At 45.7% G+C, this 27,068-nt stretch overlaps 1 protein-coding gene across 2 annotated transcripts in view; it reads left to right on the top strand.

Annotated features, from left to right (window-relative positions):
• Positions 1 to 27,068, top strand: part of ADAP1 (ArfGAP with dual PH domains 1) — a 71,068-nt gene that overhangs the window by 14,468 nt on the left and 29,532 nt on the right. For both annotated transcript variants that reach the window (XM_077918547.1, XM_028705353.2), the window contains exon 4: positions 4,992 to 5,074. In XM_077918547.1, the coding sequence (XP_077774673.1) occupies positions 4,992 to 5,074 (83 nt within the window). The remainder of the gene's footprint in view (positions 1 to 4,991; positions 5,075 to 27,068) is intronic.

The following is a 27,068-nucleotide window of genomic DNA, read 5'->3' on the forward strand; positions in this document are numbered from 1 at the left end:
ACTTAACCCGAGGTATCACTGTATTTATTTAGAAAGATATATCCCACTTCATAAAATAATCTCAAAGACCCAGTTCGCACATAACACCAAGCCACACTTTGCAATGAGCCCCATGGAGATGTCTTGGCAGGGCTGGTCAAAACGGCAGGAGGAATAGAATGGAAGTGCAGAACTGAATCCTGGGAAGGGACCCAGTGGACAGAGAGGAGCTGATTTAGATATTGGGGAGGACTCTTTTGCCTTTGACTACTCCTATTATTATTATTAATAATAATTTATCTATACCTTGCCCATCTGGCTGGGTTTCCCTAGCCACTCTAGGCGGCTCCCAGTAAAATATTAAAAACACAATAACACATCAAACATTAAAAACTTCCCTAAATAGTGCTGCCTTCAGATGTCTTCTAAAAGTCAGATAGTTGTTTATTTCTTTGACATCTGATGGGAGGGTGTTCCACAGGGTGGGTGCCACTACCGAGAAGGCCCTCTGCCTGGTTCCCAGTAGCTTCGCTTCTTGCAGTGAGGGAACCGCCAGAAGGCCTGAGTGTCCGGGCTGAACAATGTGGTGGAGACAATCCTTTAGGTATACTGAGCCGAGGCCATTTAGAACTTTAAAGGTCAGCACCAGCACTTTGAATTGTGCTCAGAAACATACTGGGAACCAATGTAGGTCTTTCAGGACCAGTGTTATACGGTCTCGGCAGCCACTCCCGGTCACCAGTCTAGCTGCCACATTCTGGATTAGTTGTAGTTTCCGGGTCACCTTCAAAGGTAGCCCCATGTAGAGCGCATTGCAGTAGTCAAGCGGGAGATAACCAGAGCATGCACCACTCTGGCGAGACAGTCCGTGGACAGGTAGGGTCTCAGCCTGCATACCAGATGGAGCTGGTAGACAGCTGCCCTGGACACAGAATTAACCTGTGCCTCCATGGACAGCTGTGAGTCCAGAATGACTCCCAGGCTGTGCACCTGGTTCTTCAGGGGCACAGTTGCCCCATTCAGGACCAGGGAGTCCTCTGCCCCCACCCGCCCCCTGTCCCCCCCAAAACAGTACTTCTGTCTTGTCAGGATTCAACCTCAATCTGTTAGCTGCCATCCATCCTCCAACCACCTCCTTAGCAATACACCTGTCTAGTTGCCTGGCCTGAGTAAGAATTCATGCAGGAGAGTAAGCAAGGGGTTGCTTCTGAGCTTGCCCATGTCATTCATTCCTGCAGGGCCATAGTTTGCCACCTCTCAGTTTCAGGGACTTTCTCAAGCCTCTCTGGTTCTCTGTTTTCCCTCTCTCTGCACAACCCTGTCAGTCTCTGAGTGGAAAAGGCAGCAAAAATTCCTTTCCCGCTTTTGGATTGAACCCAGCGAGCTATTTGTAGCTTCTTGGAAGCCTCCGGACATAACATTATTTATGTTCCTTTCTTAACCCCCCCCCCATCCCCACTTAGCTTCTCCCGGGATAGAAAGGAGAGGGAGAGGAATGGACTGATACCCAGCTGAAGCTACTTGCGTCTTGAGCTTTGAGTCAACAGGAACCTCTGTTGAGGTCTAGTGGCTTGTAGGGCCAATTTGGTTAGCAGCATAAATGTGGGGCTTGCTGTCGATCCTGGTGATGTAGTGATTGACACAGGCAGGAAGGCTCTGGCCCCTGGGGTCTCCCTTCCAGCCCCCAGCCTTGCCTCCTCAGCACTTGCCGCTATTTTTAAAAAATGCTTTAAGAAAATTTTAAAAAGCTGATACTGGTGCCGAAGGATGGAGAAGGGGAGAGAGGAGCTATTCTGCCTTGGTCAGACCGCATCTGGAATGCTGTGTCCAGTTCTGGGCACCACAATTTAAGAAGGATATTGACAAGCTGGAACATGCATGGAGGAGGGCAACCTTATGAGGAATGGTTGAAGGAGCTGGGTATGTTTGGCCTGGAAAATAGATGGAGAGGAGATATGATAGCCATCTTCAAATAGCCTAAGGCAGGGGTCAGCAAACCATTTCAGCAGGGGGCCGGTCCACTGTTCCTCAGACCTTGGGGGGGCATAATATATTTTTTTGGGGAAATGAACAAATTCCTATGCCCCACAAACAGTGGCGTAGTGTGGGGGGTGCAAGGGGGGCTGGCCTCACCGGGCGCAACATCTGGGGGGCGCACGCTCGCACTCGCAGCTCTCTGCCCCTACTAAAATCCACTGGTTAGGGGGCGCAAATTACTTGCCTTGCCCCGGGTGCTGACAACCCACGCTACGCCATTGCCCACAAATAACCCAGAGATGCATTTTAAATAAAAGCACACATTCTACTCATGTAAAAGCATGCTGATTCCTGGACTGTCCGCGGGCCAGATTTAGAAGGCGACTGGGCCTGACCCGGCCCCCGGGCCTTAGTTTGCCTACCCATGGCCTAAAGGCTGCCACATGGAAGATGGAGCAAGGCTGTTGCTCTGGAGGGTAGGACCCGAACCAATGGCTTCAAGCTACAAGGAAGGAGAATCCAACTGAACATCAGGAAGAACTTTCTGGCAATAAGAGCTGTTTGATAGTGGAACGGACTCCCTCAGGAGGTGTTGGACTCTCCTTCATTGGAGGTTTTTAAAGCAGAGGTTGGATGATGCTTTAGTTGAGATTCCTGCATTGCAGGGGGTTGGACTAGATGACCACCAGGGTTTTTTTTTAATCTGCGTTCATACAGCATTATCCAAAAGCATACACATCCTGTACTTCATTAATGAATACTTCTGTTTGACGTGTTCTCAAGCCAGTTTAAGATGGACTAGAGCCTTTAAGCTGCTCCTAATTCGTCTCTACTCAAGGCGTGAATGCCTTTGCATAGGGCAGAGACATCCCTGCCCCATCAATGCCCGCTGGTGTATACATAAACAGAAACGAATCTGACACTAATGAAGCCATGTTGATGTGAACAGCAGCAGACGGGGGGAGCTGTGAAACACAGGAGGGGTGGGGAGGACAGACACCACTGTGCTCCAAGGCGATGATTTGAACACACACACACACACACACACACACAGTTTCCAGTGGATTGCTCAGGGTTAAATGAAGTAAAAAAATTGCAGACTGCTGCATTCTCAGGGTGTGCGTGAAAGGAAGCGGCCGAGTTAAAATTATATTTGTTGAAATATTTCGCTGTGCTGCAGGAGCCCTCGTAAAGGGCTTTTTCAGGAAGCCTGTGGTGAGCCAAAGAGGGAAGCAGAGCAGGGTGGAGGATATACTGCATAAAACTTGGGGTGTTAGCAGCCGGGGAGCTGGAAGGAGCCATGTTTTGTGATCAAGACTGACTAGCATAGCTCAGTGGCAGAGCCCTTCCTTTGCATCATCATCATCATCATCATCATCATCATCATAATAATAATAATAATAATAATAAATTATTTATACCTTGCCCATCTGGCTGGGTTTCCCCAGCCACTCTGGGTGGCTTCCAACAGAATATTAAAATACAATAACCTATTAAACATTAAAAGCTTCCATAAATAAGGCTGCCTTCAGATGTCTTCTAAATGTCAGGTAGTTTGACACCTGATGGGAGGGCGTTCCACAGGGCAGGTGCCACCACTGAGAAGGCCCTTTGCCTGGTTCCCTGTAACTTGGCTTCTTGCAGTGAGGGAATTGCCAGAAGGGCCTCGGCGCTGGACCTCAATGTCCAATTGGACCGATGGGGGTGGAGACGCTCCTTCAGGTATACTGACCGAGGCCTTCAGGTATACCGTATTCAGAGCAGAAGAAGATGTTGAACATAGGAAGTTGTCTTAGGCCCCATCTGTACTATCTGAGGAAAGCAGTGCTGTGCCTCTTTAAACAGTCATGGCTTCCTCCAAAGAATCCTGGGAGCTGTAGGGTTTTATTTTATTTTGGGGTGTTGAAAGTTGTTAAGAGACTTCTCTGCTCCCTCACAGAGCTACCAGTTCTCAGAGTGGTTTAATAAACAACCCCTTTTCCTAGGGAACCCTGGGAATTGTAGCTCTGCGAGGCGAAGTTACTCAACCCCGGTTTCCAAAACAACACACGAACTGTCGTTCAGCAGTTCCTTGAAATTTGTGCACCTCCGAATTTTGAGTGTGGTTCTCCGGCCAAGTAATTTGCACCAGAACCAATGTAGAAGGGTAACGTGTGCATAAAAGAAGGGAAAATATCACACAAAAATCCATCATGTTAAAAGAAAGTGCCTCGCAAAGATGTGTATGTTGGGTAATATTGCGAACAAAAAATATGTTGCCTTAGTAAAAGGGACTCACTTGGAAAATGGTGGACTCTCCTTCTTCTTTAGCTGCATTGCAGGGGGTTGGTCTAGATGGCTCCTGGGATCCCTTCCAACTCTACAGTTCTAGGAGAAATTCTCACTAAAATGCTGATGTCTTTACATGAAGAATTGGGTTGGGGTTTTTTTAAGCAACCTATGTGGAAATGTAGAGAACTGAACTAACGATTGGAAAAATGAGAAACTCAGAGAAACCAAAACTGGCAGGTTTGCCCATCCTAACCCGCACTTCCCAATGCATTTTCCCGTTACCTTCCTTATCGCACAAAGTCCGGCCTTTTGGGGAAGTGGGTTTGTTGCGCAATGCCTGTCAGGCAACTATAATGGCCCGATTTGAATTTGCCAGCATGCGATTCAATCCTACCCAAAATGAGCGCCAGTCTGGAAGCATCTGCAGCCTGAGAAAGGCATTGCCTCCTGGGCCAGCATTTCAAAATCTAAACAGTGTGCGATGCTTGCAAAGTTTTATTGTTGTAGCTGGGGAGCCGACTTCTATTTCTTTCTCTTTTTTAAAATCAATTGTGTATTCAGAGAGGGGATCTGTTATATTTCCCCCCTCTTCCCCCCCCCCTCAAGATGTTAAGAGAAGAAACAGAAATGGAACCAGGATTCCAGTCTGTGTTTCAACTTATTTCTGTACGGTGCTGCTTTCGATGCAGAATTAATACATTCCTGGCTGATTCCTAACCATATATCTGATCCCCCCACTTTTTCCTTTATTTCATTTTTCACAGGCTGCTACGGGAACAATGGATCAGAGCCAAATATGAAAGGAAAGAGTTCATTTACATTGAGAAGCAGGAGCCTTACTCTGCAGGTAGTTGGGCGAAGTTTTCTGAGTTCAAATGTTTCTATTTATTGTTCAAAGATATCATTTAGCGGAATTTGTTTAAAGGCTCGGTTCAGATGCAGTGGGAAGACATGGTGCTGACTACAAAAATTAGTACTGGCAAGCATCTAGCTTATGCAGCCCCCCTCCTCTCGCCCTCCTTTTTCAGTCCCCAAAGAATGAGGCTGGAAGCCATAGTTTCCCATGGTGTCACACTTCCTCAAAACCCAAGGAAAATGTGGTTTGTTTAAACCAAGGTTCCCCATACTTGGATCTCCAGCTGTTTTTTGGCTACAACTCCCATCATCCATAGCGGTTAGGGATGGTGGGAATTGTAGTCCAAAAACAGTTGGAGACCCAAGTTTGGGAAACCCTGGCTTAAACTTTGAGGCTGTTTTCCTCAAATCGTGCCCACCTACCAATGTACAACCATGAGCCTTAAATTGCTCTCCCAATCGTGCATTGGCAAGAGAAAGCAGGCTTTGACTGTAAACTGCTGGATCGGACATGATGTTGTCATTGTGACACCAAGTGATTGACATGTGGGTAGCTCCACCCCAGGCAAATTTGACCTACAATGCTAGATCTGAATAAGTATCTGGTCCATGGAGCCAAAAAGCTTCCCCCATCCCTGGTTTAAACCACATTTTGATCTGGACTTGTTTTCAACAACCATTATTTAAGTTAGGGGTAGCCAATATGGTGCCTTCTAAATGTTGCAGAACTACAACTTCCACAATCCCTGACTATTGTCCATGCTGTCTAGGGTTGATGGGGGTTGGAGTCCAGCAGCATCTGGAGGGGCCCACATGGACTGTCCTTGGTTTTAACTAACCACAGTTTGCACAGCTTGGATATCACAAGGAAGAAGCTTCTCATCTCCTCAAGTGTACCAAAGAGGAGGGAAGGGAAAGGAGGAGCACCGGAACACAGAGCTTACAGCAGCTTGTGTTTTAAGGCAAGGGTCTAGCTCAGGGGTAGAGCATCTGCTTTGCATGCAGAAGGTCGCAGGTTCAATTCCTGGCATCTCCCATTAGGGCTGGAAGGGTCCCTCTGCCTGAAGCCCAGGAGAGAGGCTGCCCCTCACTCTCATGGCCTGGCAGAATGGCTGTTGTAGATGACAGTTGAGGGTTGGGCTTCATGTTGCAGGCCTTAAGCTAGAATACAATCCCGGGCCATTGGCCCATCTAGTCCAGCATCCTCTTCTCTCATTGGTCAACCAGATGTCTTGGGGGAGCCTTCAAGCAGGAGGTGAGCTCAGCAGCACTCTCCTCGCTTGCAATTCCCAGCAACAGGTGTGCAGCAGAGGCAAACTGCATATGTAAAAAAGAAAAAAGGTAAAGGACCCCTGGGTGGTTAAGTCCAGTCAAAGGTGACTATGGGGTTGCGGCACTCATCTCGCTTTCAAGCCGAGGGAGCCTGCGTTCGTCCACAGACAGCTTTCCGGGTCACGTGGCCAGCAAGAGTAAATTGCTTCTGGTGCAATGGAACACCGTGACGGAAACCAGAGTGCATGGAAACACTGTTTACCTTCCCGCCTATTTATCTACTCGCATTGGTGTGCTTTCAAACTGCTAGGTTGGCAGAAGCTGGAACAGGGCAATGGGAGCGGGGATTCAAACCACCGACCTTCTGATCGGCAAGCCCAAAAGGCTCAGTGGTTTTAGACCACAGCACCAGCTGCTAATATCCCTTGTCAGCCTTATCCTCTGTGAACTAATCCCATCCCAAGCCATTCAACTTGGTGGCCATCTCTGTCTCTTGTGGGAGATAATCCCATAGCGTAATGATGTACCGTCTGAAAGAGCACTTCCTTTTTATCTGCCCCAACATTCAACTTCGTCAGTCTGGAAGGAGGCCTGCCATGGAGGAGGCTTCTGAATGCAAACATTTGGCTGCAAATCCAGACAGCGTCTTACGTGCGCTGGGGACGATCTCTTTTTGGTTGTGGCCGCCAGTGTGGGAACGTATTGGGTCTGACGTTTGGCTTCCCCTTCTGTGAGTGCTGGGAAGTCCGGGGTTGCCTTTGCCGAGTCAGCTTCCCTTGTCGGAAGGAGCATTTGAGGCTTGTGGGCTTTGGTAGAAGAAGAAGAGATCTGCTTGCAAATGTGTTTTACCTTGGAACAGTGGTTCTCAAAGGGTGTAGCGCACCACATTGGTGTGGCAGGAGAGGAGGGCAAGCATGGCAGGAAGACTCGAAGACAATATTGTATTTGGGGAATGGTTTGTGTTCTTATGTAGCTGCATTGGTTTATACTTTCAGACGTCCCATGATCATATTATAAAGCAGTTGTGTTTTATATTATAAATCAGGTACTGCTAGGAGTTGCTTTCCCCCACCCCAGTATATTTCATATCAATTAAATTTTTTGTGTGGTGCAACCAAATTTTTATTCAGAAAGTGTGGCCTAGAGAAAAAAAGTTTGAGAAAATAACTTCATCTCAAAAAGCAGCTTGGCGGTTCCCTCACTGCGAGAGGCCAAGTTACAGGGAACCAGGCAGAGGGCCTTCTCGGTAGTGGCACCCAGCCTGTGGAACGCCCTCCCATCAGATGTCAAAGAGATAAACAACTACCTGATATTCAGAAGACATCTTAAGGCAGCCCTGTTCAGGGAAGTTTTTAATATGTAACACTGTACTGCTTTTAACACTTGATTGGAAGCCGCCCAGTGTGGCTGGGGAAACTCAGCCAGATGGGCGAGGTATAAATAAATTATTATTATTATTATTATTATTATTATTATTATTATTATTATTATTATTACATAGTCCTTTTCGGGGGATCCTGGGACAATGTTCCCCTCAAACCAGGGGTGGGGAAGCTTAAAGGCCTTGAGGCCAGATGTGGCTGTCCAGACCTCTGTCTCTTGGGACTCCCTCCAGGCCATGCCCCCCACTGACCTCAATTTGACCCCTCTGTGAGTGTCCTTGCCTGGCTGGAATGTGCCCTTGAATCCTGATCTCGCTTGCCTAGATGCTGGGTAGAGAGGGCCTACTGTATAAAGGCAACATTTGCGTCCATTGCCCCGACCATCTCTGCCTCTGGCCTCGCCCATCGCTCTTGAAGGTTGCTCAGGTGGGAATATGGCCCTTGATCTGAAGAAGCTCCTGTCTTGCCTTGAAGCAACCCTAGTCTGCCTTCAGCCTGCCCCCACTTGCCAGCCTGTGCAGGGGCTGGGGCTGGGCCTGGCTGTCAGCTTCCTCCACCTCAGCCTTGCCCTTGCAGAACTCGGCAAGGAGGAGGATGGGGTCAGAAGAAATGGGTTTGTTGCACAAGACCTTCCTGTCCACTGTAATCGTTCAGCCTGAATTTGTGCGGGCAAATGTGATTGAATCCCATCTGAAAATAGTGACAGCCTGGAAACATCTTAAGTAGTTTTATTTACAATGGAGCTTGACGTTTTTGGCATCCTTCTGTCTCAAGAGACAATGGAGTGTGCCTCCAGGGGTGAAGCCAAACCGGTGTCAGTAGCACCAAAGCAACCTCTGCCTGGGCAGTGTGCATGGAGGTCCTGGGCTGCCCACCTGACAAGACACATCTGTTGGCCGCGCTGATGTGGTCCAAAGGAAAGCAGAGCAATACCTTTGGCATCAGATTGGCTGCAGGAGTTGCCGGAAGGAGGCACACAAGATTGCAGAGGTTTGGGATCAGAGTTTTCCTTCTCCTAGATGAGCTACTATCCCAGGTTGACGGGCCCAATCTGCCTTTCAGCACATGCAGGAACCACCTTCTTGACTGTTGGACCCACTATTGGTCTCATTCGCTCAAACCGCCAGAGCCTATCTTTGCATGCAGGGGAAACTTGAAATATGTGTGTACAGTGGTACCTCTGGATGTGAGCGGGATCCGTTCTGGAGCCCCGTTCACATCCTGAAATGAATGCAACCCACGTCTGTGCATCCGCGGGTCGCAATTCGCCGCTTCCGTGCATGCACGTGACGTCATTTTGAGCGTCTGCGCATGCGTGAGTGGCGAAACCCGGAAGTAACGTATTCCATTACTTCCGGGTTGCTGCAGAGCGCAACTCGAAAATGCTCAACCCGAAGCTGCTTCAACCCAAGGTATGACTGTATGTGCATGCATGTGTGTGTATCTAAAAAGTCTTTTGGAGATAGACTGTCAAGTGTTTGCAAATGCCAAAGCAATGCAGTTGCAGCTCAACTGACAGTTGTACCTTAGTAGAGTCTTGGGAGAGAAAGGTCTTCGCTCAGCTCTGAGGCTCCAAAGCCCAAATGTGCTGGGATGCTTGAAGGAGGATCCTAGAGGGAGAATATGAATAAGCACCAAGGCTACCCCAGGGGTGAGTGAGGAAGAACCTCCATCTGGGGACCACGCCAGAAAGAGAAGTTTGGAAGCCTTGCAGAGTTCCCTGGACAGCTGTCAAAAAACCCTCTCTTCCACTTCGCTGATCCTCACGGCAACCCCAGACTTGTGTTTCTGGAGGATACGCAGAGCAACAGTCACAGCATTCCCAATGGTTGAGAGTTGACTTGGGGCCAGATGACACAGGGTAGTTTGACCCAGACATTTTATAATATTCTAAAAATCCAGCTGGAGAAGCTACAAACTAAAGTGGAAAACAAGCAGTGGGCTGGTTGCTCCTTTCGCATTGCTTTTGCTAAGAATTGGCCTTCAGAGCTTTTTTTCTGATTCCCCTGTCTTCACGGGGGGGGGGGATAATAAAACAGTTGCAATGAAAATATATGCAACTGAGGGTTTGTTGCAGAGGCAGGCAGCTGTCATGGGTGCTCCATATATTGCCTTTTTTGGGCTAGATGACCTCCAGCGCCATTTATGATTCTATGGGTTTGTATCCAGCCAAGTTAGAAATTGAGTAGGGTTGGAATAAAGCTTTCAATTTTGGTTCCTCTCATTTTCTCATCTTTCCAATCTTAAGCTTGGTCCATTCCATTTCCACATCAGTCTGCAATTCTCTCTCTGTGTGTGTAATTTTTTAAAGTTCTCATGAAAATTCATCAGCATTTTAATGTGCATTTCTCTGAATAGTCACATCATCATGTGCAATTTTTTCTAATACACATATTTTTACAAAGCAATTCCCCCCAGTATAGTGCACCTTGGTATGTTGTTTTCAGTAACAAATGCATTTATATGGACCTTGCTTTTTTGTACACATAACTTGGACCAAGGAACTGCTTTGCAAAATTCAGAGAAGTGCATTTTTTAAAAAAAGGATTTCTGTGTTTCGGTTGACTTATTGTTTCGGAAAACACAAATGGGGTAGGTTTGCCTGTAACCGTGAACTGAATCAAATTCCTCCCCCATCCCATACTTAGAGTAGACTCCTTGAAGTAAATGGGCCTAAGTTAGTCCTGTCCATTATTTCTACTGGGTCTATTCTGAGCGCTGGCTCCGCCCCCCTTTTAAGATACCAGAGTGGACCTGAGTGAAGCCTGCTTACTCTCGGTCCACTCCTGTGGCCCCGCCCCTGGCCCCACCATGGATTGGCTCATTTAAATAGATTTGGGTGGGAACCCCCAATGCGGCGCCGGGAAGGCGGGCTGGCTAGGGCAACCCGGTGTGTCTCCAAGAAGATCAGGAGTGCGGGCGCCAGGCCACAAATAATCCACCTTGGATTATTCTGAGTACGCTGAGCATTGGCTTCTTATGAATTTTGTAGGGGCTGCAAAATCCCCCCCTCACAAAACTCATTTGGCTCATACTCCTCTGACAATGGTTGGCTTCAATGACTGGGGGCTTTGGTTGGTTTTTCCTTTTAATAGAATAAGCCCGGCTGCTTCCATTCTTCCCAAAGCCCCCAAATTAATGGATGTATTAGGCTCATTGATTCTGGTGTGAGGAGCCAGTTCCCGCTAGCTAAGTAACAGAGTGATTAAATGCTTCAATGCCCTGCTATTGATCCCAAAGTTATGACTTTTTTCATCCAAGTGAGCTGTTTTCGTTTTGAACGTGGTGTATTAAAGCCAAATAATGTGTTCATGCTGTCCAAACCTTACGAAACGGAGTGTTATTTACACTGTATAAGCCATTTTAAAAACATTAGGAGTGTTCACTGCCATTGGATGTGTTGTATGCAATGGCAACAAGTAATTTTCCTACCCTTAAAGCCAGTTATTGAGCCCTCTAGACATTATTCTGCGCCGTTCTTTCACCAACAGTGCAACTCTGCATTTGTCTACTCGGAAGTAAGCCTAATTCAGTTCAATGGCAATGACATTTTTTCCCAAGGAAGTGTTTATAGGATCCCAACCTGAGAACCTTTGTGGTTATGTTTTTTTTTATATATATAAAATTTTTATTGGTTTTTCACCTTTTATAAAGACAAAATAAACACAAAAAAGACAAAAGACAAAAACATGTATAATTTCAAAAAATCCTACTTTCCTAACCTTGTTCCCTGACTTCCCCCCACCCCCCTTCATGCATCCCAATTCCCAAAATAATGTCAGCAAATTGGTATTTCTCCTCTTAACCATCTTAATATTACCTCTTTTATAATAAAAGATAAATTTTTCCTAAGTTGGACTCAAATTCCCTTCCATCGATTTCCCATTTTGTCTTAAAATAAAGGTCATATTATCTGAACCCGAAGGTCTTGAATGTTTTTAAAATTCTATTCTTCCCTCCCTCCCATCCCCGGTTTTCGTCCCTTCCCAATACATGTCCAAAGTAGCAGTTCTCAGCCAGGGTTCCTCACGTCCGAGGCCTTCCAATCTCTTTCAGTCCCTCTCCGCCGGTCTTGTTGGTAATCCTTTATGTCGGTCATCGAATCACGGAAGAGTTCTATCACCATCCAGCCATATTCTCTTCCCACAAGGGCATTTGGAAGCAACTGCTGAAAAATTTCCACAAGGCCTGCGTCTTCAGAGTCAGAGTCAAGGTGGAGGCCCCAATCATATTTCTTTATTTTAAGTTCCTGTATTTTATAAACTCCCGGGGCTTCCTCCTTTATCTTTTGCATCTTTCGCAGATTTGTAGTAGGTGTAATCCAAAAGTCTCCTTGCTTATATTCCACAGGTGCCAGCTCCTGGTTGGTACTTTCCAGCTTTACTTTCTCTTTTTCTTGTTTAGTCTCTTCCACTTCTTTAGATATCATTTCCGATTCAGCTGTGGATTCTTTCTCATTCAGGTCCACAATACATTCAGCAGAGCTGCTTGTTCCATAAGTCAAGGTCATGAGTTGTTTATTCATAGCAAGACTCTGCTCTTGTAAAATTCCCACCAAATGAAACATTCTTTCAATTTCCACTAGTAACTTTCCCTCCACAGCCATTGTAATTTCACAGAGTTCCCCCTAGAGGGAATCTGGTTACTTAGTAATCTTTCTCCAACAATCCTTTAACTTAATGTTGTTACTTTGTTTCCAACGATTTTAGTTCAGTTGTACCTCATTTTAGTCCAGAGGGATCTTAAATAACAATTTTTCCGCTCTAAACTGTCCGTTTAACAGCTTTGACAGCTGTCAAACTCCGCACCTCTTCCACAAGCTCAAAAACAGGACGCTCCCGGGCCCGGGAGGGGGGGTTGTTTACAACAAGAAGAAAGCTTCAAAAACTCCACTCTCCAGCTCAAAATTTCTTTTTGCCAAATCTTGGAAGTTAAAGTCTCTTTTTTTTTTAACTCACCCCACAAAGGGTAGGCTCTCCAGCTTAGTTCTTATATCGTTGCTTTAGATCGTCTGCAAGAGGGGGGGTGGGGACTTCCTTTTATCACACACCCCGGTCGTCTCAAATTCACGGGATAAAATTCTTAAAGTCCAATTTCGTCTTACTCACGGGTTGTTCTTTTCAATCCGAATTTCAAGGAAGGAAGTCAGCGCTCTTCGGTCATGGCTCGCGGCTTCGCTCAGCTGAGGTAGCGATCGACTCTCAGCGCCGCGCCACCCTCCGTATCCTCTCCGCAGCCTTTAAAAAGGCTCTTCGTGGATCGGGGGGGCGCTTAAGGCGCCCACCGAGTCTTCAGTCCGCAGGCTTCAGCGCCTGCGGTTTTTAAGGGTCCCCGCGTCGCCGGCGCGGCAAGACCCATCCTCAGCTGAACCGATTCCCTCCGCAGCTCGGAGGGAATCCGCCATTTCCAGATCGCGCCAACCCGGAAGTCCGAGAACCTTTGTGGTTATGAAGTGCTGGATCACAGAGATCTAGGTTCAAATCCCCAGTGGGTTGGGAAAGTCCTATACAACACACCATTCTATGGGATTAGAATTGCAGATATATTCTGAGCACAATAACTTTTTTAAATGATTGAGTGAACACTGTCCATAAAGGGTTTTTATTTTTTACATGTATTATTTTTCTGTTCTGTCAGTTGTTGGTTTTCTAGAGAGTGCCCATTTCTGCAGTGGTGTTAAACCTTTGTGTTGCTGAACTTCTCTCCAAAACAACATCTTGGTGACCTCAACTTGAAATCTATGCTTGCTCTAGAATTCTTTTACATTTGGGATAGGGAATCTGGTGCAGATGCTGCTGAACTAAAAACCTCATCACTGCTAGCCATTGCCTATCCTAGCTCAGGTTGATGGAAGTTGGAGCCCAACAGAACTTGAAGGGGGTAAATAGAGCAATTGTAAGGGCTGGATGAAATAACTATAGACTTGCAGCCATTAAGCAATGAATATTTTATTGGGTTTATTGCTGTGTTATCCTTCCCATTCTCCAAGGAACTCAATACAGTGGTGCCTCGCAAGACGAAAAGAATCCGTTCCGCGAGTCTCTTCGTCTTGCGGTTTTTTCGTCTTTCGAAGCAAGCCCATTAGCGGTTTAGCGGTTTAGCGCTATTAGCGGCTTAGCGGATCAGCTGATGAGCGGCTTAGTGGATCAGCTGTTAAGCGGCTTAGCGAATCAGCTGATAAGCGGCTTAACGATCAGCTGATAAGCGGCTTAGCGGATCAGCTGTTTAGCGGCTTAGCGGATCAGCTGATAAGCGGCTTGGGGAAAAGGGGGGGGGGAGAAAAGAAAACCTGCAGGAACTCGCAAGACATTTTCATCTTGTGAAGCAAGCCCATAGGAAATTCGTTTTGCGAAGCACCTCCAAAACGGAAAACCCTTTCGTCTAGCGGGTTTTCCGTCTTGCAAGGCATTCGTCTTGCGGGGCACCACTGTATAGCATTCATGCGCCACTCATTTTTATCCTCACAAACAACCCTGTGAGGTAGGTTAGGCTTAGAGTTATTGACTGGGCCAAAGTCACCCAGCGATATCACATTTGCACTATAAATTTTAAGCTATATAATACCACTTTAGACAGTCATAGCTGCCCCCCCCCCCCAATTAATCCTGGGAACTGTAGTCTGTTGAGAGTTGTTTCCCTCATGGACCCCTGCTACAATTCTCAGAGTGGTTTAATAGTCAAGCCTTCTTCTCAGGGAACTCTGGGAATTGTAGCTGTATGAGGGGAACAGAAGTTCTCCTTGCAACTCTTAGCACCACTGACAAACTACACGTCCCTGGAGTCTTTGGGGTAATCCATAACTGTTGAAAATGGTATTATAGTGTTTCATAGAGTGTAGATGGGGCCTGAGTTTCAGGGTTGAGTTGGACTGAGGCCTCCTTTCCCTAATCTGACATTCAAACCCTATACAGTGGTACCTCGGGTTACATACACTTCAGGTTACATACGCTTCAGGTTACACACTCTGCTAACTTAGAAATAGTGCTTCAGGTTAAGAACTTTGCTTCAGGATAAGAACAGAAATCAGGCTTCAGCGGCGCAGTGGCAGCTGGAGGCCCCATTAGCTAAAGTGGTTCTTCAGCTTAAGAACAGTTTCAGGTTAAGTACAGACCTCCGGAATGAATTAAGTACTTACCACTGTACCACACTATCTGTTGCCTAACAACACTGTGGCCTTTTGCATTTTTCATGTAGCATTTAAGACAGCAAGACCTGACGTTTGCTTGTGCAAAGTACAGATCTGAATCTCCAAATCCCATTAAGTCCCCTATCAGATGATGGAAGTGCAATCTGCATTAGGAGAAGAATCAGATACGTTACCATTAAAGTTCTCCCAACAGGATAAAATAACACTTTTCTTTCATCACCTTAACTTTTAATCCTCAAAGCACTCTGATTCTCGGAAACAACTTTTCTTCGTGCCCACTGATAACTGCTGTTATGAGAGGTGGGTTTGCGCATTAGCTTAGATGGCTTTAGAAAAGGGAATTAGACTAATCCCTGGTGTAGGAGATTGGTCTATCTATGAGACTAATGGCAAACTCATTCCCAAATTGGCTGCAAATGGGAGATTGCATTCACATTTAAAGGCAAACCTTACTGAAGATATTAATATCGTGCAGTTTGAAGTGACTGGAAGCATAGGAACTGACTCCTTTTGGAAGAAAACATTGTCCAGAACCATAAAAACATTATTACATTATTCAAAGTTTTCTTGAAGAACTCTTCAAAATAACAACAACAAAAGACATAACATGATACACCCAAAACATTCATACAATGTTTTGCGCTGTCCAGCACAGTCTCAGCATTTTAGAAATAAAAGATAACTCCAGAAATCAAAACAGCATCTCTCTCCCCAATTCTAGCCTTCCTTAGCCTCTATTGGAGAGCAATTAACATCCTTTTTCTCTCTGTGGCATTCAGAGAAAGGCTAAAGTCACCACCCTTTCAAGATGGCGATTTGCAACTCAATACCTTTTCACCTGACCTAAGGTTACTATGAGGCCAATAGGAGGTGGGGACAGAGAAAGTGTCAGGCAGGAGCCATCCCCTGACTGGTTGCAAGTACATAATAAAAATAATAATAAAAAAAACAGGTCTGTGTAAGCTTTTCTGGACAAAAAGGTTTGAGGTCAGGTGTTGAAAACAGTGCAGTGAAGGTGCCTGCCGCATATCATAAAATATAAATCCCCTTCAGACGCCCTGCAAATCTCGCTGATGTCACTGCTGCAAAGACTCTTTTTTTTCTTAGGAAGGTCATGGACTGCAGTCTTTCTTCCTCACGCTGAGGTTCCAATAAGTATATAAAAACCAGAAAGTGTGTGCACCATAAATAGTCTTGCCTTTACTCTGAGGCCATATATTTCTGTTGACATACCACAGTGTCGTCGCTCTAGACCATTTTATTTTTGTCCGAAGCAGACGAAGCGGCGAGCAAAGAAAACCACAAGAGCACTATTTGTGTAGGGGAGGCTTCTCCCAGTCTGAGCTATAGAACCTTGAACACTGGGCAGAAGAAGACAATCAAAACCTTAAATTTATTTGGAGTACCTTCCCTATTTGGGGCCGTTTAACGTATGGGGTGAGGCAAGGCCTGGATGGTGTGTGTGTGTGTGTGTGTGTGTGTGTGTGTGTGTGAGAAAAGATGGCAACCATGGAGGAAGGCTGTTGTGCTCATGTTCCAGGCTTCTTGAAGGTATATGAATGGCAACTTTGAGAAGACCTTTGATCTGATCCAACAAGGTTCTACTAACATTCTTAACCATAAAACTGGAGGCCATGGAGGGGCATAGATGCTCCCTATGCATAAAGGGCTTTTGTTTGTTTGTTTAAGTGTTTTGAGACCAGAAGTGAAAAGGCTTCACCCATTTGCCTAGCGTCACACCCATGCCCTACATTTGAAGCTCTCATATATGGCTTCATGGGTCATAATGGCTTTCCCCCCAAACATCATGGGAACTGTAGTTTGTGATGGGTGCTGGGAAGTGCTGGCCCGTGAGGTCAGCCCCTTCACAAACTACAGTTCCCAGGATGCTTTTGGGGAAGCCATGACTGTTGAAGTGCTGCAAGAGTGCTTCAGACGCATAGTGTGGATGTTCCCAGGTGGCCCTCTGATGACAGGGAACTATGACTTGGGAAAAATCACACTTTGGTCTTCAGAGAGCTGAGGTGCTTCAAAAGAAGACTGCTTGTTTCACCAGAGGACAAAATAAATCTGTGCCACAGTCAGTGATGCTTTTGTTGTCCTACTTTCAACTACTTTAAAAAAATCCAGAGGAGCAGCCGTTTTTAGTCTCCAGCAGCAAAAGCCATCAAAGTGTCTTTGATATATTAGAACATAAACTTTATTTATTATGCCACAAGCCCATAAAAAGCTGGTGCCGTAAGCTTGTTAGTCTTTAAGGTGCCACGAGGCTCTTTGACACTGTTCCAGTTCTGTAGCTCAGGGGTAGAACATTTGCTTTGTGTGTGTACTGTAACAAACCACAATTCCCATGATTCGGGGGGGGGGGGGGAGGGAGAAGCCTGTGGCTATTTAAAGTGATATGATGCAGCTCTAAATGTACCGTGCAGTGCTGGATTTACGTATAAGCTAAACAAGCTATAGCTTAGGGCCCCATTCTCATGTGGGCTCCCAAAAAAATTAAAGGGGAAAAACCACTGGATGTACATTTCCAAAATATAAGATAAAAAACAAATAAAATAAAACCTACATACAGCAACAGTGTTGATGATGTAAATAATGGGCCCCACCTGTTGGTTGCTCCCTAAAATATCACTGGTTTGCTCATTTCTATATATAGGGTGCCTACATTCTGCATGGACTGGTTGCAGGGCAACCTATTAGGTCCATAAATTACCATATAGCATATACTCAACACAAAAAACTTTGTGTTGACAAAGGACAGCTGGACATATAAAGGGCCCCATTACCTTCAGTAGCTTAGGGCCTCATCAAAGCTAAATCGGCCCTGACCGTGCTGGTGGGGCCCAATCCGAGCAAACCCTGATCCAAAGGGCTAGAAGGAGGTCAAGCTGGGGCTGAAGATTCCAGGCACCCAACACACTTATTGCCTTGCTTTGGGCGCAAAACATGCAAAAGAACCCGCTGTCTTTGCTGCAGTTTCAGTCTTCCTTTTTAATCATTTTTATTAGTTTTTGCATATATTTTCCAAACAAAACTTCACATCACATCATCCTCATTTTGGCTATTATAGCCTGAGACTTCCGTCAACCCTGTCTAGTGATTTTCAAATTTGTTACCTGATCTTGCATTTTATTGTTATAATTAATGCTTTCAAACTTCGTTTCCTAATGATTTCCTTCCTAAATCATTTTACAATAATTTATATAGTCCTCCTTACAAAACTTCTTGTAAACCTACAAGCAATGTTATATTAATGCAATTGCCTTTCAAATAAATCATATATTTCTTCCAATCCTTAAGGAAGTCCTGGTCTTTCTGGTTCTGAATTCTCCCAGTCAACTTTGCCAGTTCTGCATACTCCATCAGTTTTATTTGCTACTCCTCCTTCTTTGGTAATTCTTCCTGTTCCCATCGTTGGGCTAATAGTACTCTCGCTGCTGTAGTTGCGTATAAAAACAAGTTTTTATCCTGTCTATTAACTTCTGTACCTACAATACCAAGTAAAAATGCTTCTGGTTTTTTCCACAAATGTATATTTCAACATTTTCTTCATCTCATTATATATCATTACCCAGAAGCATTTTACTTTCTTACAAGCCCACCACATATGGTGAAAGGTACCTTCTTTTTCTTTACATTTCCAACATTTATTGCTTACTTTATACATTTTGGCTAACTTTACTGGTGTTATGTACCATCTATACATCATTTTCATTACAGTGGTACCTCTGGTTGTGAACGGGATCCATTCTGGAGGCCCGTTCGCAACATGAAAAGAGCGCAACCCACAGCGGCGCGTCTGCGCACGCGTGGGTTGCGATTCACCTCTTCTGTGCATGCACGTGATGTCATTTTGTGCTTTTGCGCATGCACGAGCGGCGAAACCCGGAAGTAACCATTTCCGGTACTTCCGGGTTGCTGCGGGATGTAACCTGAAAGAAAGTAACATGAAGTGGACGTAACATGAGGTATGACTATATGTTTTCTTTCAAAGCATTACATGCTGTAAAGTTTATACCTTCTTTCCATAGCTTTTCCCAATCTTCTAATTGTATATTGTAAGCAAAGTCTTTAGCCCAATGTATCATTGCTGACTTAACCTCTTCATCTTTCACATGCCATTCCAATAGCAAGCAGTTTCAGTCTTCCATCCCGTGGACAGACGGAACAGTAACACTATTGTTAACAAAGTGGTGGGCGCAGGACTGGAAATGGCACAGCTGAGTACATGGCGGCTGGTGGCATTCAGGGTCTTGAGGGTTGTGTTGGGAAACACACAACATCTTTCACAGCGTGCGGCCCAACAAGAACTTTGGCATTTACGGTTTCCCATTGTGTCCGTACGATCTAGCGCACAGACCCTTGTTTCATTCCTTGGCTGTGCAAAGCTGGGCCAGGCCTCGGCAGTTCTGTCCGCCCTTTGTTCCAAAGGACAACAACAACAAACAAGAAGGGAGCTTGTGGGAATATTAAGCAGCTAGCGTAGGATGAGGGAGCACTTTTATTGCCGCTGGAGCCCTTGCCCCGAGTCTTGTCTGATTTCAGAAAAGCAAACCCCTGACGTGTTGCGCCCAAAACCCTCCGTTCCCGCTAATGCTGAACTCAGCTGCTAACGTGCCAGGCCAGTGGGAAGCGAGAGGAAGGGGTCAGCTTTCTCGGACAGATCTTGAGACAGGCAGAAGTTTAGGAAACAGAAACGTCCAATTGGGCATCACCCAGCCAGCCTAATAAGGGCAGAGCATGCACAGATGTCTTCAGGAGCCTCTGAATGTTGAGTTTCAGTTGGGAAAGCAAAATGGAGAAGGGGAGAGGGGATCTCTGTGCTTGATCCTGTAGCAGTTCATAACATCCTGGCTGGTTGAAGCCATGTACAGGAGTAAAGAAAGGGGGGGAGTCTCATCTTCCCCACTTTCAATCAAGTCCAGCTGAACAATTAGCCTCTCCCAGGTCATGACATTAAGAATAGCAGAAGCAGCCGAGAAGGGAGAAGAGGAGTTCAGGGATTTTTTATTTTTTTTTAAAACCCAATATTTTAAAAATAAGCATATAAGTTGTCTGTCTTTGATCCTTTTACATGGTTTTTCAATGTGTTGTGGTACTTCATGGATTGTGATTTGCCCTTATTTTTATTGACCATAGCTTAGCAATTATTTATTGTAATTGTTAATAGGGAATTTCTGTTTCATTATTACTTGCTGGTGTTTTAAGAGTTAATTTTATTGTGTACTATTATATTCTAATAGATTATTGACTATTGTTATTGTTTAGTCACTTAGTCGTGTCCGACTCTTCGTGACCCCATGAAAGAGTCGGACACGAGTAAACGACTAAACAACAACAACAACATTCAATATTCTATTGAATATGACTTTATTTAATATAAGCCGTTCATTTTAAAGTTATGTTTTATTATGATTTTTTGTATTGGATCAGGTTATTATAAGGTGTGTGTTGTTTGTTGTATATTTTGTTGCCGTAAATTGCCCTGTCTATAGTAATATAGAATGGCGGTATACAAATTAAAAGTGAAAATAAATGGAAAAATTCCTGCCAATGTGGTGCCCTCTCACTGTACTCCCATTGCCCCCGTCCTTGGTCATTCTGAGTGGGGGCTGATGGGAGTTGTAGTCCAAAATGTCTGACGGGCATTGGCTCGCCCTGTGCTAGGGTGCAAGGATGTAGTGCAGCATTTTGGTGAATGTCACACGTTAGGCAGATCCGTAATGTGAGCACAGGGCCTCCTTCAAAGAAAACTAGGAACTGTAGTTTCACCCTCACAGAGCTACAATTCCCAGCCCCCTTAAACAAACTGCAGTTCTGGGGATTCTTTGTGTGGGGGCGAGTCATGTGTTTGAAATGCACATTGAACGGTGTATTTCCGACCCAATTGCCTTCTCAATCTGGCCCATGGACGGTCCGGGAATCAGCATGTTTTTACATGAGTGTGGTTTGTTTTTCATTTTTATGGTTGGAAGGGACCCCAAGGGTCATCTAGTCCAACCCCTGCAATGCATGAATGTGTCCTTTTATTTGAAATGCATCTCTGGGTTATTTGTGGGGCATAGGAATTCCTTCTATTTTTTATTCTTCCAAAATATAGTCCGGCCCCCCACAAGGTCTGAGGGACAGTGGACCGGCCCCCTGCTGAAAAAGTTTGCATTCACACATTAGAGCGGTCGCTGTTGTTTCCCGCATTGTACAAAAGGGTGCAATTTAAGGTGTGTGTGTGTGTGTGTGTGTGTGTGCATCTGCACCTGTCTTTTCTTTCAAAGGGCACATTTCTATATTGCACCACTCAGAAAAGAGCAAAATCCAAAGGATAACTATATTCCGATCTGCACAACAGGCCAGACGAGGAGAAACAGTGCTGTTCAGGCTGACATTTTTGTCAGGCTGCCTGCAGTGCATTCTTGTTCCAGCACTGTACAGTGGTGTGTATGTTTTTTAAAAATTTATAGGTGTATATGTATGCTGGTCTGTGACCGCAATAAAGATTTGGAGGTGTTTATCTTTATGACATAATCTTAGCCTCTGCGATGTGTCCCATTTGGATGGGAAAAGCTGGGTAGAAATGGAGGCAATAAATAAAACTTATATACGCACCAGGGGGATGAAATCGCTGACGGAAATAAAATGCATACACGGGCAGCAGTCGTGCATGGACTATATCCTTCAGCGTTTGGTTTAAATATCTTTAGTTCCTTCCTCTATATCATTTTTCTTGTTTAGTGTTAAGTTTTATGGGGGGACGTGGAGCTGAAAAGATCAGCGCAGTCGGGATTGGCACCCAGGGCTGAAATTACCCTTCTGGGCAATGCAGAAGTAAAATCGCATTGCTGGTGAGGGGAGGGTGCCTTTTCCCCAGGCAGCAGGGGAACTTGCCACAAAGCGGACTCACGGCTCCTCCATCAATTACATCATCCTGTCTTGCAGGGGGAATGAGTCATCCAGAGAGGCTGCTGAGTTTCTCGTCCCTGGGCACCAGGGAGCTGGCTCTAATGCCCAGCGCACGCTTCCCAGGGGGAGGCCTGGTGCCTGCAGGCGTTTGTTATTTTGCCGTCAAAGAGCAGTGCGCGTGTCAATGCAGAACGCACTTCCTCTGATAATAGCTGCAGCCTCCGTCTGCGGCTCAGGTTAGCAACTCATGTAAATATGGTGCAGTGGAAGGGATCAGAGGAGCCACTGCCATCTTCAACCTGGTGCCCTCCAGATGTTTCCTCCCCCCTTTTTTATTATTACAGCTCCCATCCTCCCTGATCATTGGGCATTGTGGCTGGGGCTGATGGGAGTCTGAGTTAGAGGCAGGCGAATCTGCCAGTTTGGGTTTCTCATGTTTTTCTAAACATAAGTTCAGTTTTACACATTAGTTTGCAATTTAAACACACACACACACACACACACACACACACAAAAATTCACCAGCATTTTAATGTGAATATTCCCAAATATGCACATTTTTGTGTACAGTTTTGTTTTGCCTACTATACACATTTTTGCACAGAGCTTTCCTCAAATAGAAGGCATTTTGCATGTTAATGTCACTTATTATATGCACTCCTATGCACACTTTATATCTTTATACACATTACCTGGCTGGAGAATTAATTTTGAAGGGAATGCCCATTAGGTGGATTCACCTTTAAATGCAAGATGGATCTAGGTTCTTCCCCCATCCCTATTGTAGTACAAAACAGCAAGAAGGGATCAGATTGGGAAAGGCTGAACCAAACCTTATGTAGCACTTTCACCAACATGGGAAAGACCGTAGCTCAGTGGGGGTGCATCTTCCTGCATGCAGAAGATCTTGGGTGTGATCGTCAGCATCTCCAGAGACCCCTGCCCCAAACCCTGCTGCCAGTCAGTGTAGAGTAGACTGTACTAAGCTAGATGAATCACTGGTCTGATTCAGTCTGATTCGGTATAAACCAGTTTCCTAGGTTCCTATATAATTCAGAATCATGAGGACTGGACCCTTACTTCCCTTTTAAGGAGAGTTCCATAAGCTCAGACTAAATGTGCTGCATTGAGTCCTAAGTATGTCCAGGTATCCTGATCCACCGGCTTATGGGAGTGGTTTGGTTCAGGTATCTTCTTCTTCTTCTTTGGTGATCCCTCGTAGCCGAATAAGATGGTCTTCCATAAACATGGTTTTAACAGTGAGTCTGTAAGTGACTGTAGAGGCCAGTTCTGGAGCCACATGTCCTTCCACAGTGGAGACATAAGTTTCCGGGTGGGAGTTGATCACGGTGTGGATTTGCCAAGCGTACCTTCCTCTTAGCACGTTTCTCGCTTTTGTCCTGAGTTCAAGCTTCTTTGAAGCTCATGACACTTTTGGTAAAGGCTGTTCTCCAAGTGAGGCGCTCGCAAGCCAGTGTTTCCCAGTTGTCGGTTTTTATGCTACATTTTTTTAGATTTGCCTTGAGAAAGTCTTTAAACCTCTTTTGTCGATCACCAGCATTACGAGGATGCAGGGACACCAAACAAGGATGCTTTATTAAAGAAAGGTGTAGACTTACAGCAAAGCAGCCTGCCTTTGCAGATGCCAGACGAACACTGTAGCAAGGAGACAGTGGCGTAGTGTGGGTTGTCAGCACCCGGGGCAAGGCAAGTAATTTGCGCCCCCTAACCCGTGGATTTGCGCCCCCTAACCTGTGGATTTGCCCTAACCCCAGATGTTGCGCCCGGTGCGGCCGGCCCCCCCTGCACCCCCCACGCTACGCCACTGCAAGGAGATGGCTTGTCCACACCCAAGCAAACATGCAGACATTATTTATACACAAAGCAGCATACTTTGTGCAGAACTGCCCATCTATTCACTTGACCAGTTGAGGGCATAGGTGGCAAACAGCCAAATCTTACAGGTAGCTCCCCTTTCTGGACTCACAGTCCAGCATCCCAAGGATAACATCACAAGAAGCCAATTGAATATAAGCACACCTGAGCTCATTGCTGCTACAACAACTGCCAGTTAATTGGAAGGTTATCTCGATTATCAAGATGACATCAGCAAAGCTTTTGGAACAGATCATCTTTGGTTCAACACAGCAGGTGGGAATGTCCTGCCTTTCCATGAGCCAGCTGGACCATCCGTAGCTTCCGGCGCACAAATTATCTGGTGGTCTCCTTTCCTTTTGCAGGTGGGAGAGGAACTTAAGGAAGAGGGAGAAAGCAACCCAGGTGTTTGAGCTGGAGGCTGCTGAATATCTCTTCAGGGAATTAGGTCACCCTCTAAGGGCAGGCAAGGCTGTATATGTTTCAGCGCTGCAGATGACAAAGCAGAGTTTCAGACAGGGCGCTGCAGAAAGGCTTCTGCCAGGGGTGCTAATGAGAGCCCTGGAAAAAATATATAGGGCAGAGATCTGTACGGTATTCGCCTTTCCCCACTCCTCTACCCCGCTGCTCACAGACAGTTTTCACCTTGAAATCCTTGGTGCACCAAATAGCATCTATCCCAGCAATTTCGCCTGCAGAGGAAAACTATTTGCATTATTTAACAAGACGCTGGATGAGGGAGCCTGTCATCACTTAACATCAGAAGAGTCCTTCTGGGTCATGCTGAGGCCCATTTGGTCCAGCATTCTGTTCTCACAGTGGCCAACCGGATGCCCATGGGGAGCCCACAAGCAGAGCATGAGCGCAACATCGCTCTCCCTGCATGTGGTCCTCAGTAACCGGTAGTCGGAGGCCACTGCCGAAACATAGCTCAGTCTAACCTACCTTGCAAGGCTGTTCTGAGTGCCAAACGGGAAGGGAGAGAACAACGTACACCGCATTTTTCACTCCATAAGATGCACCTGACCATAAGACGCACCTAGTTTTTAGAGGGGGAATGCAAGAAAAAAAATATTCTTTGAAGGGAGCACTGAGCAGAGCCTGTAGGCATCCCAGGCTCTGCTCAGCACTCCCTTTCACTGATGGGCTGCCCTTCTCACTGCTTGGGGAAAAGACCCCAAGAGGGGGGGCTTTTCCGGGAGGTGGGGGAAGGGACTGAGGGGCTATCCCCGAAGCTAGAACAGCAAGAGGGAGCGCTGCGCAGCGATCCCTCTTGCTGTTCTGGCTTCTGGGATAGCTGCACAGCCTGCATTCGCGCCATAAGATGCACACACATTTCCCCTTACTTTTTAGGAGGGAAAAAGTGCATCTTATAGAGCAAAAAATATGGTACATGGCCTTGAGACCTGTGAAGGGAAACTGGGAAACTGGAGTATCGTAAGTGTGGATGACTAGTTGATAAATGAACAAGCCACGGGGCAGAGTGGACTTATGCATGCTCCACTGTCATGCACAATGACCCAGAAAGCATCCTGTGCAAATCAGGGGTTGCCTGTTTTGGTTTACAGACGTCTGAGCAACTTAGGTCCAAGGTACCTTAGGGTTTTTCCTTTGCTTTTCCTTAAGGCATCCCTATTTTCATTGGAGAAATATTGGAGGGTGTGGAGTCATCCGATCCCTGAGCCATCTGAAGACAGCCCTGTATAGGGAAGTTTTTCAATGTTTAATGTTTCGTTATTTTGTTATATATGTTGGAAGGCACCAAGAGTGGCTGGTACAACCTAGTCAGATGGCTGAGGCATAAGTAGTAAAATAATAATAATAATGGAATAAAAGGTAAAGGGACCCCTGAGCATTAGGTCCAGTCATGACCGACTCTGGGGTTGTGGCGCTCATCTTGCTTTATTGGCCAAGGGAGCTGGTGGACAGCTTTCGGGTCATGTGGCCAGCATGACTAAGCCGCTTCTGGCAAACCAGAGCAGCGCACGGAAACACCGTTTACCTTCCTGCCGGAGCGGTACCTATTTATCTACTTGCACTTTGACGTGCTTTCAAACTGCTAGGTTGGCAGGAGTGGGGACCGAGCAACGGAAGCTCTCCCCGTCGTGGGGATTCGAACTGCCGACCTTCTGATTAGCAAGTCCTAGGCTCTGTGGTTTAACCCACAGCGCCACCCGCGTCCTTGATAATGGAATAGGACGTACCTATTTTCATTGGATAAATGTTGGAGAGTATGTGTATGTAATGGTTAGTGGATCTCCAATTTTAAACGTTTACACTGTTTTTATTGCATATGCATATGGTTGTCACAGACCGCTTTGGTTTTGTTTTTAATGAGCAGTGGTGCACCAATATTTCCAGAAATAAAAATAAATAAAATCCAGCAGCACTTGAATGGGGGAGATGCTTGCTTCTTTTTGACAAGAGAGGCCGTGAGCATTTTACCAAGCTTTTGTCTGATAGTTTAGCGAGAAAGACACTTTGGTTGCTGGCTGTATTTCACCGTATTGATTTCCAGTGCCTGGGAAGCAAAAGCTATCAATCCTTCCTTTCAAAATGTTCCTTTGGCTGTGATGCAAAGGGAAACAATTCTATAAGGGCTGGAAATTTGTTACAGATCTCCCCCCCCCCCCCAGTCATTTTCTCCTTTAAGCCTTAAAAGGAGAGGTCTTCCACCAGCTATTACTTGTACCAGAGATATTTTTTTTTAATTGTGCAACTGGACAAAAAATGTGCAGTTGGGAAGTTGATAATGTGCAGCTTGAAGAAGGATGGCAAGGGGAATTAGACGTGCTAGGCGTAAGCATTTATTAAGCCCTTAAATGGCAGGCAGTGCCAGAGACAGCAGGTACACAAATTAGATGAAGGTAGAATGGTCCCAATTTCTACAGTTAAATTACTCAAACCATGTCAAAACACCTTTTACTTTGTGGCCAGAACCTCCTCTTCTTCACCTTCACCTCCAGGCAGGTAATGTTTTGTCACAGATTGAAAATCTTCTTAAAAGTGTTCCCTGGGTAGTTTTTTAATTTTTGCAGCAGGGGTGGGGGGCATTCATAAATGAATCATCGCTGTATAGTAGATAAGAACTGCCAACTCCTATGGAGAAACCACCCTTGGAAAAGAGTGTGAGCTAGGAGCCCAGAATGCTTTGTGTCCATTCAGCTTCTTGCTTCCTCTAGTGTTTGGTGTGTGGTGGGGAATTTGCTTTTTCGGAACAAAAACAAAAAACGCACCTGACTCGCACCTGGCTCCATGCCTATGACATCATCTTGAAAGCCTTCCTAGTCTGCTTTCCAAACCTGTCAACATGCTTTCCTCAGCTCCAATTGGCTGAGATTTGGGAGCTGAAGTAGCAGGTTGCTTCCTTCTGAGAAGCGGAGCGCCGAAGTTGTTGAAAGCCAAATATG

Source organism: Podarcis muralis, chromosome 14 (assembly GCF_964188315.1).
Source record: "Podarcis muralis chromosome 14, rPodMur119.hap1.1, whole genome shotgun sequence".
NCBI lineage: Eukaryota > Metazoa > Chordata > Lepidosauria > Squamata > Lacertidae > Podarcis > Podarcis muralis.